The sequence below is a fragment of the Podarcis cretensis genome, assembly GCF_951804945.1.
Source record: "Podarcis cretensis genome assembly, chromosome: 14".
In the NCBI taxonomy this organism is placed as follows: domain Eukaryota; kingdom Metazoa; phylum Chordata; class Lepidosauria; order Squamata; family Lacertidae; genus Podarcis; species Podarcis cretensis.
Window position 1 is genome coordinate 52,921,806 of NC_137183.1, and position 15,258 is coordinate 52,937,063.

General features: G+C 47.3%; 1 protein-coding gene across 2 annotated transcripts in view; it reads right to left on the reverse strand.

Moving 5' to 3' along the window:
- The window catches only part of CARD11 (caspase recruitment domain family member 11), a 101,780-nt gene that overhangs the window by 8,861 nt on the left and 77,661 nt on the right, over nucleotides 1-15,258 (reverse strand). For both annotated transcript variants that reach the window (XM_079953690.1, XM_079953689.1), the window contains exons 16-21: nucleotides 13,922-14,048; nucleotides 10,216-10,456; nucleotides 6,606-6,702; nucleotides 5,690-5,785; nucleotides 4,539-4,671; nucleotides 743-922 (exon numbers count right to left, since the gene is read on the reverse strand). In XM_079953690.1, coding sequence (XP_079809816.1) covers nucleotides 743-922; nucleotides 4,539-4,671; nucleotides 5,690-5,785; nucleotides 6,606-6,702; nucleotides 10,216-10,456; nucleotides 13,922-14,048 — 874 coding nt within the window. The remainder of the gene's footprint in view (nucleotides 1-742; nucleotides 923-4,538; nucleotides 4,672-5,689; nucleotides 5,786-6,605; nucleotides 6,703-10,215; nucleotides 10,457-13,921; nucleotides 14,049-15,258) is intronic.

A 15,258-nucleotide genomic window follows, 5' to 3' on the forward strand; every position in this document is an offset into this window, starting at 1 on the left:
AGAAATCCCTACTCTGTTCAGTATGGCCTAAAGAATATGTTGCATTTGTTTAGTTTGAAGCAAGGAAGTTGTGGATCTGTATTGACAGGTTAGGTCAGGCATAGGGAAACTTGGCCCTCCTGATGTTTTGGAACTACAGCTCCCATCATCCCTAGCTAACAGGACCAGTGATCAGGGATGATGGGAGTTGTAGTCCCAAAACATCTGGAGGGCTGAGTTTGCCTATTCCTGGGTTAGGTAGTGCAAGAGACTGGGCAGAGGAGGAATGGTGGAGACCACCTCCCCAGCCTGACCCTTCCAGAGAAGAAGACAGTTCAGAATTACAACGGGGGTTTAAGGGAGGTCACAGCTCAGAGGCAGATGAGGGGGAAAGCTGGGAAATAATGGGAGAAGAGGAGGAGGAAGAGGAAGCAGCAGGAGGGCAACAGCTGAAGGACACCGTGTCTTTATAGAAAGCCTTCCAGACCTCCCCTCTCCCAGAATCTGGAGAGCTTTGAAAGTAGTAGAGCAGAAGGCTCAGAAGCATCCATAGAAGAGATGACGAATGAGGAAGTGGGAGAAAAAGGGAGTGGAGAGTCACTCGGGACAATGTCATTATTCCAAGAGTCTGCATTCCAAGCAGATGGTAAGGGCTTTCCTTGTATTATCCATTCCTGGCAACCTGCCGTGGGGGTTGTTTCCTCTGTCACCTGACAGGTAGGCATTTAACACACCCAGCAGATGCTCTCCCTGGTGAGATTACCTGGCTTGCATAGATTGAACTCCAGGGCCCCTCCTGAGTTGAGAAGCTTCTGGATGAAGGTCTTGGAGAGCATTGTGGGTGTGAAGAGGACAGGGCGTCGACGGTCACAATGGATGGGTCTCACTGAGCTGTACGGGATCAGGCTGAAGCTCTTGTTGATCTCGCTCACCGAGTCAAATTCTGGGGAGAGAGGGGAGCATTTAAACTCCAGAAACGCACTCAGGGCACCACTATGAAAAGTCCTAGAGTGGGAAGGGTGGTGTCAGAACACAGAGAAATGCATCCACCAGACAAAAGGCTAGGTGGTGACGGGTGCAACAGAAGCTACCAGTCTGGCTAGAAAACAAGTGTGTAATGTGCAAGATGTGCAACAGGGTGTCAGAAGAGGTCAAATAATGGATTTGCACAGTCCCTGCTTGTTAAATATGGTGCAAAAAATTAAAATCTTGCTCAAATTACAGTTTGTTACATCAAAGTGTGTTGGTTATTACCTATATTCTGCACAGTTTCTAAGCATTTAATGAAACCAAAGCCAGACCCCTAAGTTTCAACACCATAGATAAGTGCACCACAGAGCACTTATCACCTTGCTACTGAAAATCTTGAATGTGGGTTCAATAATAAAACTTCTCCAATGCCCCTGTAGTTTTCTGTGCTTTTAGATTTCACTGCCTTGGTATGCTGGAAGCTGGAGAGAAAGAGACATGTCTGCTCTGTGCTGGACCCAAAGTTTGGGCTTTGCTGGAATCCTAATAGGGGAGCAAGATTTGCTGGAGAGTTGATGCTGTGAGCCCCTCTATCCCAGGGTTTCCCAAACTTGGGTGTCCAGCTGTTTTAGGATTACAGTTCCCAGCATCCCTGACCGCTGGTCCTGCCAGCTAGGGATGATGGGAGTTGTACTCCAAAAACAGCTGGAGACCCAAGTTTAGGAAACCCTGCGCTATCCTATACTCAGGTGGTAAAAGGTAAAGGTAAAGGGACCCCTGACCATTAGGTCCAGTCATGGCCGACTCTGGGGTTGCGGCGCTCATCTCGCTTTATTGGCCGAGGGAGCCAGCGTACAGCTTCCAGGTCATGTGGCCAGCATGACTAAGCCGCTTCTGGCAAACCAGAGCAGCACACAGAAACACTGTTTACCTTCCCGCCGGAGCGGTACCTATTTATCTACTTGCACTTTGACGTGCTTTCGAATTGCTAGGTTGGCAGGAGCAGAGACCGAGCAATGGGAGCTCACCCCGTCACGGGGATTCGAAACACAACCTTCTGATCGGCAAGCCCTAGGCTCTGTGGTTTAGACTACAGCTCCACCCGCATCCCTCTTATTCATGTGCAAATAAAACCAAATACAGTGGTGCCCCGCAAGACGAACGCCTCGCAAGACGGAAAACCCGCTAGACGAAAGGGTTTTCCGTTTTGGAGGCGCTTCGCAAAACGAATTTCCCTATGGGCTTGCTTCGCAAGATGAAAATGTCTTGTGAGTTCCTGCAGGGTTTTTTTCCCCTTTCCCCCCCTTTTCCTAAGCCCTAAGCCGCTTATCAGCTGATCCGCTAAAAGCCGCTAAACCGCTAATAGCGCTAATTCGCTGTCAATGGGCTTGCTTCGCAAGACGAAAAAACCGCTATACAAACTTCCGGGTTAGCGCGATCCGAGTAATGGCAGATTCCCTCCGAGCTCCGGAGGGAATCGGCTCCATTGCAAACGGGTCTCACCGCGACGGCGACGCGGGGACCCTTAGAAACCGCAGGCGCGGAAGCCTGCGGACCTGGTGACTCGGCGGGCACCTAAAGCGCCCCCCCCGACCCACGAAGAGCCTTTTTAAAGGCTGCGGAGAGGGTACGGGGAGTGGCGTGGTGCTGTGAGTAGACCGCTACTGCAGTGGAGCGAAGCCGCGAGCCATGGCCGGAGACCGCTGACTTTCTTCCCTGAAATTCGGACTCTAATTAATCCGTGAGTAGATTGGAATTTGGACTCTAAAAAGCTTATCCTTGAATTCGGCACGATCGGGGGATGTGCTAAAGGGAAGTCCGCACCCCCCCTGCCTACAGAAAATTTAAAGCAAAGATCGGAGAACTAAGGTGGAGAGTTCTTTCCTTGGTGTTCTGTAAAAGATAAGATTTGCATGAATTTGACAGAAGAAGATGTGTGCTGGAGAGTAAGAGTGATTTTTTAGAAGTTTTTGTTTGAACCCCCCCAGACCCGGGGGTGTCCTTTTATGTGAGCTGGAGAATAAGGAACGAGGAGTTTGACAGCTGTCAAAGGAGCTGTCAAACGGGCAGCGAAAGTGAAAAACTCTATTATTTAACACTTTTTGGACTTAATTTGTTACATTTGAACTAAAGTGGTTGGAAGCAAAGTAGGGAAATAATAAAGTAAAGGACTATTGGAAAAGATTACTAAGTAACTAGAATCCCCCTAGGGGAAACATTGAAACATTGCAATGGCTGCAGCTGGAAAACTACAGGCAGAGCTAGAAAGAATGTTTTTTCTTGTGGGAAAACTGGAGGAGCAGACCACGGTCATGAGTAAACAACTCATAACCTTGAACTTTAAAATAAATGACTCTGCTGAAGGTACAATGGATTTGACTGGGGAAAAATCTGCAGCTGAATCAGAAGAGATAACTTCGGAACAGGGGGAGAGCGAGCAAGGGCTAGCACAGATGGAGACTACCAACCACAAGCCTACATTGTTAGAATACAAAGAAGAAGACCCTTGGATTACAAATCTGCGAAAGATGCGAAAGAGGAGGGAGGAAGCCCCTGGAACATCTGGAATACCTGATTTTAAAAGAAATAAGAAATATGACTGGGGCTTCCTATTTGAGTATGGACTGGTTGATCTTCTGCAGCAGCTGGTGTCAAGTACTTTGGATGGAAGAAATCCTGATGAGACTGAGCTGAAATTTCCCCGAAACCTGAGGACCAATGAGGAGGGTTACCAACAAGATCGGCAAAGAGAGACTGACAAGGACTTAAAGGCCTCAGATGTGAGGAACCCAGGCTAAAAACTGTTGTTATGGATGGGGGGACATTTGGAAGGGACAGAAACCGGGGCTGGGGGGGGGGAAAGGAGAACTTGTTTTTAAATCTTTATGACTTTTGTGTTTGATTATTATGACCTATTTTTAAGATTAAAGGGAAATTCGTGGAAGGAACTCGAGACGACCTTAGAAAAGGTTTTAATGTTTTATAAGAAAATTGGATAAGTAAAATCTGGCCAAGTAAATGATTTTTTTTTAAAAAAAAGAAAAAGAAAAAACATATATATATAGATATAGTAATAATATGCAATGGATGAGAGATTTGAATTTGCTGAGTTAATGTAATTGAACTAGGATGTATGAAGGGGGGGTGGGGGGAGGTCAAGAACTGGGGTTAGGAAAGTAAGGTTATGAAATTTCATACGTGTTGTCTTTGTCTTTGTGTGTGTATGTTTGTCTCTATAAAATGTGAAAATTTAATAAAAATATTATTAAAAAAAAAAAAAAAACCGCTATACAAAGAGCCTCACGGAACGGATTAATTTCGTCTTGCGAGGCACCACTGTATCCTAAAGGCTCCACAGTCTCCACTACCCATCATTCCAAGGAAACCAAACCCTGGGTAAGCACAGGATCCCCTGGAAACTGGGGCGGGTGCAACACTGTGTTCACTAGCCAGCAGGGATGCAATAAGGATTTCCTGGTTGCCATTGTCCTGACCACTCCAAACCAACTTTGCTCTTCGTAGCGTTCTCTTCCTGCCAAGTTCCCAGGTACACCATTGAATGCCAGCCCCTCTGCTGCATAACTTGGTACCTTCAAATCTGTCCAGCAGGGCCTTTGTCACCGGGTGCCCCTCTGTCCTGACCCGCGTGTCTTTCGAAGTGACGATGCGGACTCGCTCGTTGCTGTTCATGCGCTTATATTTGTTCTCTGACCTGCTGACAAACTGAGAGCAGAGGAGAGACCCTTGTCAAGGCAAGCTTTGTTGGCATTTCTGTTCCTGACACCAAGGCAGGCCACTTGTTGCTTGTCGAACAACCAGGATGGAAGCACGGAGTGGAAGCACTTGCATCCCCATGACAGAGTCATTGGTTTGGGAGCGCAGTACCCTCTGTTCCCATTTAAAAAGAGGTACCCCCCACCCATAACTCGGCCTCATGAATTTCTCCGGTAGGCAACAATGGGGAAACGGGACTTGCAAAAAATGAGCCATAAGCCAAGGGAACTGCGGTGAAAAAGGCAGGCTTTGGTCCTGAATAGGGCAACTGTGCCTCTAAAGGACCAGGTGCGCAGCCTGGGAGTCATTTTGGACTCACAGCTGTCCATGGAGGTGCAGGTCAATTCTGTGTCCAGGGCAGCTGTCTACCAGCTCCATCTGGTGCACAGGCTGAGACTCTACCTGCCTGCGGACTGTCTCGCCAGAGTGGTGCATGCTATGGTTATCTCCCGCTTGGACTACTGCAATGTGCTCTACGTGGGGCTACCTTTGAAGGTGACCCGGAACCTGCCATTAATCCAGAATGCAGCAGCTAGACTGGTGACTGGGAGTGGCCGCCGGGACACATAACACTGGTCCTGAGAGACCTGCATCGGCTCCCAGTACGTTTCCGAGAACAATTCAAAGTGTTGGTGCTGACCTTTAAAGCCCTAAACGGCCTTGGTCCTGTATACCTGAAGGAGCGTCTCCACCCCCCTTGTTCAGCCCGGACACTGAGGTCCAGCTCCGAGGGCGTTCTGGCGGTTCCCTCCCTGTGAGAAGTGAGATTACAGGGAACCAGGCAGAGGGCCTTCTCGGTGGTGGTGCCTGCCCTGTAGAATGCCTGAAGGCAGCCCTGTTTTTTTATTATTATTATTATTATTATTATTATTATTATTATTATTATTATTATTTCATTTGCAAGCTAAAAACATATGTTTTTGTGCCAAATGGCACAAAAGGGATTTTTGGAGAGTTACTTTTCTACCTGTAAGATTTGACCCAAAAGGAAACTGGCCCGAGAGAGGCGAGGGCTGGCTTTGGGGTCACTTGGTGGCATAACCTCTTCCGGCTGCAGTGTATTCTGGTAGAAAAGAAAAACATTGGAGAAAGAATCATCAAGCCTGTTCAATGCACCTTTGTTGGCAGTTCTAGGCCCTAGAATCGTAGAATTGTAGAGTTGGAAGGGACCCTGAGGCTCATCTAGGCCAACCCCCCCTGGAATGCAGGTCAAGTGTGGGGAACTTGCTGGACTCCAAACCCTATCAGTCCAAGCCAGCATAGCTAAGGACCAGGAATTGTGAGAGGTGCAGTCCAGCAACAGATCTCTCCTCAGTTTTCGATACCATTGACCATAGTACCCAGTGCTTTTTTATGGGGGGACACGGGGGTACACATACCCCTAAACATTTTGTGAATCTAAGTTTGGCCTCATTGAGGGGCAGTATTTCAATATGAGTAGGAAAATGAGAGTACCCTTAAACATTTTTTAGGGGGGGAAAAGCACTGATAGTACCATTCTGAATTGAACGCTGCAGATTGGAGGCCCTGTTCTAGAGTGGTCTTCTCCTCCCTCCCTCCCAGGGTTCAAAACTTCTGTCATCATAATGAGATCCCCTTGATCTGAAGAATTTCCAGGATGGCAACTGCTGACTGGCTGGATGTTCAGGAGTGGTGGGAGGCAGCAGCCGGGGAAACCCCCTAGGGAACCCCCAGAGGAAGAAGACTCTGAGCCAGGGGACTGGTGGTTGGGTGACGATGAGCGGCCAGGAGGAGAAGGATCAGACTGTGAGGAGGACATGTCAGCAGCAGGAGAGGGAATAGGGTTTAGTGAACTGGAAGAGGCTGTGGCAGAGGGCAGCTCAGACTCTAAAGCTGAAGTGGATGTGGAATCAGCTACTCACCCGAGGGGTTCGGAGTGTACCGTACGAACTGTCAATCTCATCCTTGTTACCTCTATTCATCAGGCGCTGAAGTTTCACTAGGAGGAGCTGCTGCGCTCTGCAAACCATTGAGATTATTGTCACTAACATATAGGGATTGAGGAGGGATTTGGCCGGTCTGCTTTTTGCAGTGGGCTTACCCAAATTGACAGTCTGGAACTCGTTGGCAGGTTGGAAAGCAACTCCTGATGGAATTACGTGCTTTCCCAGATTTCACAATGCTGTTTTGCCAAGCGGAAAGTGCACATGAAAACACATTCTTTTACTGTTAAAATGTGTACAGAATGCGAATTTTGCGAAAAGGTGCATTGAAAATTATGCATGCATAAAATAACACATGCAAGTTAAATGCAAACTTTTCATGCGTTATTTCAAGAAATCCATGAAAAGGTGGAAGGAATGGACAAAACAGGGCAAAAATGAAACAGGATGGTCAATTCTTACTAATAGATATATTTTTGTGTTCACTTTCACATAATATACAGACTGTACTCATTAACTGGCAGGATAACCGCATTGTAAAATTTAGAGAAGTGCATAAATTTTAAACGGTAACTAAGTATCTGTTTGTGTATTGCTTTGGGAAGCATGAATTAGGTAGGTTTTGCATTAAAATGCGAACCCGGTCAAATGTTTATCCCATCCCTAACTCCTTGTTTATGGCATTTTCAAATGCAAACACACAGAGTTGTCTCATTCCAAGTCCCATTCCATTGGCCACTCTGACTGGCAGCAGAGACTTGAGTGATCACGGGTTGCACAATGGACCTTGTGCAAGAAAACAATGCGATCTACGACTCCGGCCTCTCAGAAGATTTTTATTGCTCGCAGCCAAAGCCTTTTGCAAAACTCAAACGAGCTCGAAGATATATTAAGCAAACCGCAATTGCAAATACAAATACCGAAAACACCATGTCTATAAAACACAGTAAATAAAAGCCAGAATCGAGGATAAAAAGCAGGCAATGAAAGCAGAGGTATTTATTTTTTTTAAATGCGTGCACGCACAGAGGCAAAGAAATCAATAATAAAAATCACCCTTAAATCAGGGCATCACCATGACAATGCATAGCTGTCTCTGGAAGCAATTTTGCAGGAATCTTCGAAGCAGCTACTGCATAGAACAGCTCCCTTAACCCACTGCACCATCGGGGCAGCCAAGCCATTTTCACTGTGTTGCTTCCACTTGCTCTAGTGCGGACAGCCCTCTTATCAGCCCCTGGCTTCCTCTGACCCACCAGCTTTGGAAACGGCCCCAAGCCCTTCACTTCAGTTCTCCCAGTGCCCCAGAGTGACACCATGTTGGGTGTTCCAGAGCATTGTGGGAAATCAAATTGCCCCATTCCCAGCCCCCTTTGGCATGTAGTGAGACAGGGTAAGACAGGGTGGGGCCATCAACATCAGATGGGGGCTGTCCCAGCAACCACTCAATGCAGAACTCAAAGTTGTAGCTTCTGTGGAAATGCTTGTTTAGAAAGAAGAAGAAGAAGAAGAGGAGTAGTAGTAGTACTAGTAGTTTGGATTTGATATCCCGCTTTATCACCACCCTAAGGAGTCTCAAATGGGACGCAGGTGGCGCTGTGGGTTAAAGCCTCAGCGCCTAGGGCTTGCCGATCGAAAGGTCGGCGGTTCGAATCCCTGCAGCGGGGTGCGCTCCCGCTGCTCGGTCCCAGCGCCTGCCAACCTAGCAGTTCGAAAGCACCTCCGGGTGCAAGTAGACAAATAGGGACCGCTTACCGGCGGGAAGGTAAACGGCGTTTCCGTGTGCGGCTCTGGCTCACCAGAGCAGCGATGTCACGCTGGCCACGTGACCCGGAAGTGTCTCCGGACAGCGCTGGCCCCTGGCCTCTTAAGTGAGATGGGCGCACAACCCCAGAGTCTGTCAAGACTGGCCCGTACGGGCAGGGGTACCTTTACCTTTACCTTTTAAGGAGTCTCAAAGTAGCTAACAATCTTCTTTCCCTTCCTCCCCCACAGCAAACACTCTGTGAGGTGAGTGGGGCTGAGAGACTTCAGAGGAGTGTGACTAGCCCAGCAGCTGCATGTGGAGGAGCAGGGAAGTGAACCCAGTTCACCAGATTACAAGTCCACTGCTCCTAACCACTACACCACACTGGCTCACACAGCCAGAATGCAGTTAAAAGGCCCAGCAGATGCTACACAAGCAAATATATTGATCCAGCAACGACACGCCCCTTGCAACCCTTGCAACGAATGGGGTTGGCACAACTTGGCATGGCAAGCAGTTCTGGTCCTTAGACTGGCAAAGCCACCTGAGAGTTCTCCAGGAAGGCAGGATCTGCTCCGTCTGTGTTGGCATCTCTGCAAGCCAGGTGGTAGAGGGGTTGTCACCGTGGACAGACAAAGCAGGGCAACAACATCCCCTGGATAGGTGGGACTGGATGTGGCTTTTGAAAACTCAAGGCGGAGTTGGTGGGGCAATGGACAAAGTGATTGAGCAGGAACTGGGCCCCTAGAGCTCCAGGAATGGGAGGGGAGCCCATGGCTTGTGCAGCAGGGAGGGATGAAACAGGGGTGGAGGGAAGAGAACACACAGTGCATAGTTGAACTATGGAACTCAGTTCCACAGGAGGCAGCGATGGTCACCGGCCTGGATGGCTTTCAAAGAGGATTGGGCAGATTTAATGGAGGAGAGAGTGATTGATGGCTGCTGGGAATGACAGCTCTGCTCTGCTTTCACGGCCAGTTGCTGGAAGCCACAGGAAGGGGGAGTGTTATTGGGTTTGAATTCTGCTTGTGTCAGGGCCGTGCTGAGGAGGGCTGCACTGAGGAGGAATGGTGGGAGCCTCCCCCTGCTCCTGAATCTTCCCAGGAGCAGGAAGACAGTATAGATTTGGAACAGCGGTTTGCAGAGGGACATAGTTCAGAAGGCAGAAGCTGGGAAATACTGGATGGGGAACAGCTAGGAGAAGAGACACTGGAAGGGAGAGGGTTTAACAGATTCACAGTCTCTAGACAGCCTTCCTTCACCGCTCTCCCCAAAGTCGAGAAGGGCTCAGAAAGTGATAGAACAGAAAGCACAGGGAGGACAAACTCAGATTACGAGATGCAGAAGTGACATAGATTGATAGGGACCAAAGGGGGTGGAATCCTTAATTGGGAGCACCCCCATGACTATGAGATGTGTTCTTTGTTCTCTTGCCGTGATTATTAAAGTTTCTAACTGGTAAGATGACTCCTTTTCCTTTGTTCTGCTTATCTACTGCCACGGGGGAGGAAGCTGATTCCCCGAAGCCTGACACTTGTGGGTTTCCCACAGGCATCTATCTAGTTGACCATGGTGAGAAGAGGATGCTGGATGAGCCCTTGGCCTGATCCAGCAGCCTATTCTTATTTTCTTATGAGAGGGAACACTCTCCAGCATCCCTTTCCTCAGGCTCTCCCAGTCCAGGCAGACGCCTTTCCAGCCCACAAGATCCTGGGGTCATCTATCTGCCCCTCCTCTTCTCTGCCCCAGATCAACCAGCCCCACACCAGAGGACACTTTGCCCACATCCCTACCTCAAACCCAGTGCTGGCCCCGAGTGCGAAAATCGGGATTTGTGCTCACCTGCTGTAATTGGGGATGGTCCCTGATTCTAAATCCTTGTCCGTGAAGGGGTCAACTCTGGCACAAAGCCACTCGCACTTGCCATAATACATGGTGTCCAGGACGTGCAGGATCTCGTCACATTTCACAGACAGGGAGCAGCAGTCCAGCTGGCTGGTGATGCTCAGGTTGAGGCGGATGTAGAAGGAGTCTCCGGAAGTGACCAGGCCTTCCTCGATTTCGGACACCAGCTTCCGGTAACCTGCAGCAGGAAGGATCTGGGCTCAGCTGACCATGCGGGCCCAGCGGGGAGTTGCCAGTTGGGTTCAGCCTAGTCAAATGGCTCGGCTACACCTGATGCTGACTGTCTCGCTTGCAAGCAAGGCTGGCCCAAGGCATTTTGCCGCCTGAAGCAAATCAGAAAATGGAGCAGTAAAGACTATTTATGTTTGTGACCAAGGCTGCTGGGATTTTATTGGCCCAGAGATGGAAAGATGATAAAGTCCCGACCAGAGAAGAATGGCGGATTAAGTTGATGGATTATGCCGAAACGGCAAAAATGACCGGAAGAATAACACTTGTAGTTTAACGGTGAATTTTGGATTTAATAGAGATGTAAAAGATTTGGATTATTAAAAAAGATGCAGGAGGAAATGACTGACAATAGGACCCACAAAGGGGAGGAGGGAAGTCCAGGAGATTCCTTGGAATCTTGTTTTTATGTTGTATGTTGGATATGTGATTGTAAAACTGTAATTTGAAAAACTATATATATATATATATATATATATATGCAAATTAGAAAATGGCTCCCCCGAGAATCTCAGCCAGCAGCACATGGGCTCATTCCCATATGGGATGAACTCAAACTCCGTCCTGTAACTCCAAGCTTAAGCCTGCCTTCAGGGAACCAACTGTGAACTGAATGTGAGTAAACGTCTTATTATTTTTAAAGGGGAAATTACCAGGAATAACCCATTCTGGACAAAGCCAGATTGGATTGCTTAAGTAAAGAGATTCAAACGAACCTACCAACTAGCTTCCTGCTATATACTGGGGAATGTACTCTGCTACTGACTCACAAGCGTGCATGAGGAAGGGTAATATTTAATCAATATATCCTCTCGTAGTATCCACAACATTCCCATAGAGATTAAACCTGTAACCTTGGAGATTGAGCTTGCTGAACTAATTATTACATAGAATACAAGATCGGGAGGCGGGTGGAAGTAAGGAAAATAAGGTTTTGAAGGTTATAATTGGAAAGTGAGTTTTTTTATGTTAAAATCTCATTTTTTTGTCTTCTTTATTTGTCTGTTTTCTTTTTCTTTTGTAATGTTTGTGAAAATTTGCTTTTTTGTTCTTTTTTGTGAAAAATGAAATAAAAAAATATTAAAAATAAATAAATAAATAAACCTGCAACCTTGGCGTTATCAGCGCCATGTTCTAACCAACTGAGCTACTCTGGTTGAGAGGGTGGGGAAGCCCCTGGCCCTTCATTTGCCTGACCAGCCTCTTCCTCCTCTTCTTTTTTGACCCCTCCTGCGCCCCCCTCCAGCTCTGAAGCTTCCTCTGCTTGCCTCCTGGCTGGCACAACTCCCTGGCCCCTTCTTCCCAGTCAGACTCCAGCCCCGCTTCCCCCGGCGCACACCCGCAAGCATGCTGCTCGTCCCTGACAGTGGAGCAGCTCTCTAGTGTCTCAGGCAAACAAATATCTTAACTCCCCCCCCGCCACCTGACGCCGGAGATGAGGGAACTGAACCCGAGACCTGCTGCATACCAAACAGTTACTCCACAAATGAGCTCCGGGCTCGTTCATTAGGCTGCCCACTTTGAACCTAGCAGCTAGAAGGCACGGAGAAATCTTTCCAGCTGGCAGGCAGCATTTATATAAAAAGAACCTCTCATAAAGAACAGGTACCGTGACCCCGTTTTCTGGCAGCTATTCATGTGAGTGCTGTCAGTGGAAGTAAAAAATAAAACAAAACGGAAGGTTTACATCTTTGAAAGTGCGCTGTGATTTCTTCTTTGTGCGCACGTGCATGGTGTAAAGTGCAGCTCAATCATTTCATAATTAACTCTAATTGGCACCTCGCACAATCTGATTCTTGCTTTTTGCTCCTGCCAAGTCTAACATTCATTTTTATGTTTGAAAACATGAAAGGAGAGGAGTGGGAGAGTTTGGGAGGGGAGGGGAGAGAAAGAGGGAGGATACTTTCCCGGGGAGAAATTCCACTTTCTGAATTCCCCTGACCCCCTGCACTGGCAGAGGCCAAGTACATCTTCCGCGGAGTTTAAAAAATTGATTTTTGAGCTATTTTAAAGCATTTTCTGCGATACGCCCACTGCTGCGATGTTCCGATTCTTTGGGTGACAGCTGTGTGGTATTTCTGTAACTCTTCAAAATATCTTGTTTAAATGGCAGTGGGTCAAAAGGGGAAAAGAAGAAAAGAGGATGGTTGTGATCACACAAATTGTGGTGTCTGTGCGTATAAGCCACCCATTGAATTCCCGGCCCAAATGATTGTTGACTCAGTGGGGTCACAGCATAGAATCCAGACTCGGGTGCTTTTGCATATGAACATCAAGGAGCTCAAGACCCATGGATGTGGGATGTAATCCATTGGAGCAGTCAAATACAACATTCGTTGTTTCCCTAGAGTGGACACAGGCAGGGGGATGTTACTCCAGCCAGTATAACTTCCTGTTCCACTGGTCTGGAGCGTCCTCCCCCTGCATGTGACCAGAGAGATGGGCATGGCCCTGGCTGACTCCATAGAAGAGCCAAGTCACACAGCCATCTTTCTCTTGATGGCATTTTCTTCTCTTGATGCTGTTCTCTTAATGCATTTTGCTGTCTGCTGGCTCTTAGCCAGCAGCACACGGGCTCAATCCCCATAAGGGATGAACTCACACTATGTTCTGTAACTACAGTGGTACCTCTACTTATGAACGTGATCTGTTCTGGGGTGCCGTTTGCATAAGTAGAGTGCCGCTTCTGCGTATGAGTGTGATGCAATAGAGTGCTCCTGCACATGTGAGAAGCGCGCATAACGCTTTTGCGTGTGCGTTATCTGCACCACGCTCTAACCAATGAGTCTATCACGTGCTGCAGCAGCAAAAACAGCTCATGCTATTCTAGGCTGCATCAACAGAAGTATAATGCCCAGATCGAGGGAAGTCATAGCACCGCTCTATTCTATGTATTTATATCTCAAACAAAACAAAAAACAAAGCTCGACTCAATTGGGAGCAAAGCGAAGGAAGGATCGAGGGGGGTGAAATGAGCCCTGGAACAGTTGGAGAGGACGCCAGCCTCGCAAAGCCTGGTCTGTCGCCCTGTCTGTTGTTTTAGCGATCACCAGCTTGGCCAAGGGCAGCCGGCAAAGCAAACCCTTCAAAAACCTTGAGCTCTCCAAAAACCAAATTTAGATTTTCACTGGCACCGTGGGAACAAAGAGACTCCTAATTTGGTTTCTCAAAACCCTCAGCCACAATTCCTTGCTCTCAGGGCAAAGACATAAAATATATTTGTCTCCATTAACACACCCGCTTTGCCAGCATTTACTGTCAATTGAGGGAACTGGCAGGGGTGGATGAAAGAACTGTAGACCATCCCAGTTGCTGGGGATTTTTCCTTGACTGCCTATTGTACTGGCCCTGTATGCTGTCTATAAATATACTCACTTGTCTGAAAGTTTGCATTGAGCAACAGGACATCTCTTACCTTCGTGGTTTGATTTGCAGTGCAGCACAACTGGCCCACTACATCTCTGAATCGTCCAATGAACTTCTTCCTTTGTGCAGGTATCTAAGGGAGCGCTTGTGTTTTCCCCTTTGATGCACCCTTCCACCTGGAAAAACGCGAACAGCATTATTCGCTCCTCGGAGGCAATTATTTCACCTATTAAATTATGTAGCCAACATCAATTTGGAACACGCAGCCTGTCTTATTCAGCAGTTGCCATGATAATCATTTCTCTCTCTCTCCCTTCTCTGCTGCCTGCAACCCCATGTTTATAAAATAGCAGCAATTGCTAGATGGATGGATAACTCGGTTTGGACATCCGTGACTGTTCTATAAATGCAGCTGAAGGGCTGTGAGGGACGCCTACCTTCAAGGAAATGAGACAAGTCTTATGCTACCATTTTTGCTTCTGGCAAGGATTCCAGAGAGTTAAAATAAAGTACAGCATATAGTTAAACTATGGAATTCCTTCCCACTGGATACAGTGCTGGCAACCAACTTGGATGGCTTTAAAAGATTGGACAAATTCATGGAGAAGACGGCTATTGATGGCTATCCTCTGCCTCTTCTTCCAAGCGTGGATTGAACATTATGTAGCACCCATAACAATGCCAGTTCTAGAACGGGTAAGTGATGGACTATGCGGAATCAGCAAAGCTAACAGCTAAAATAAGAGAACCTAATGATGATTGATTTGTGGGAAAATTGAAGCTCTTTTTGGACTATCTAAAGAAATATTACAGTATGCTGAATTTGCAAGCAGGATTTGAACGATGAGCAACAGAAGGAAATAGAGATTATTGTACTATTGTCACGATACAAGAGAGAAAAGATAGGATGCTGAAAGAGGAAAAAATAAAAAAGCACCGTGGAAAATGAGATGGGAAGATGACAAAACAAAAGAAAAATCTACGTACAGTGGTACCTCAGTTTACGAACTTAATCCGTTCCTGAAGTCCGTTCTTAAACCAAATCTGTTCTTAAACCGAGGCTCATTTTCCCTAATGAGGCCTCCCGCCACTAGTGCCCTTCCACAGTTCGGATTCCATTTGTAGACCGAGGTAAAGTTTGCAAACCGGAACACTACTTCCAGTTTTGGCGGAGTTCGTAAACCGAATAGCTCGTAAACAGGACTGTTCTTAAACCGAGGTACCACTGCGTTGGAATGTGTATGTGAAATTTTTGAAAATTTAATAAAATATAACTTTTTTTAACAACCACAATGCCAGTTCTGCAGATCAAAATGGTTGAGTGGGCATATATGGGGGGAAAGCCAAACTTGCGGGTATACTGGCCCCAAGTTGTTAGGGGCTTTG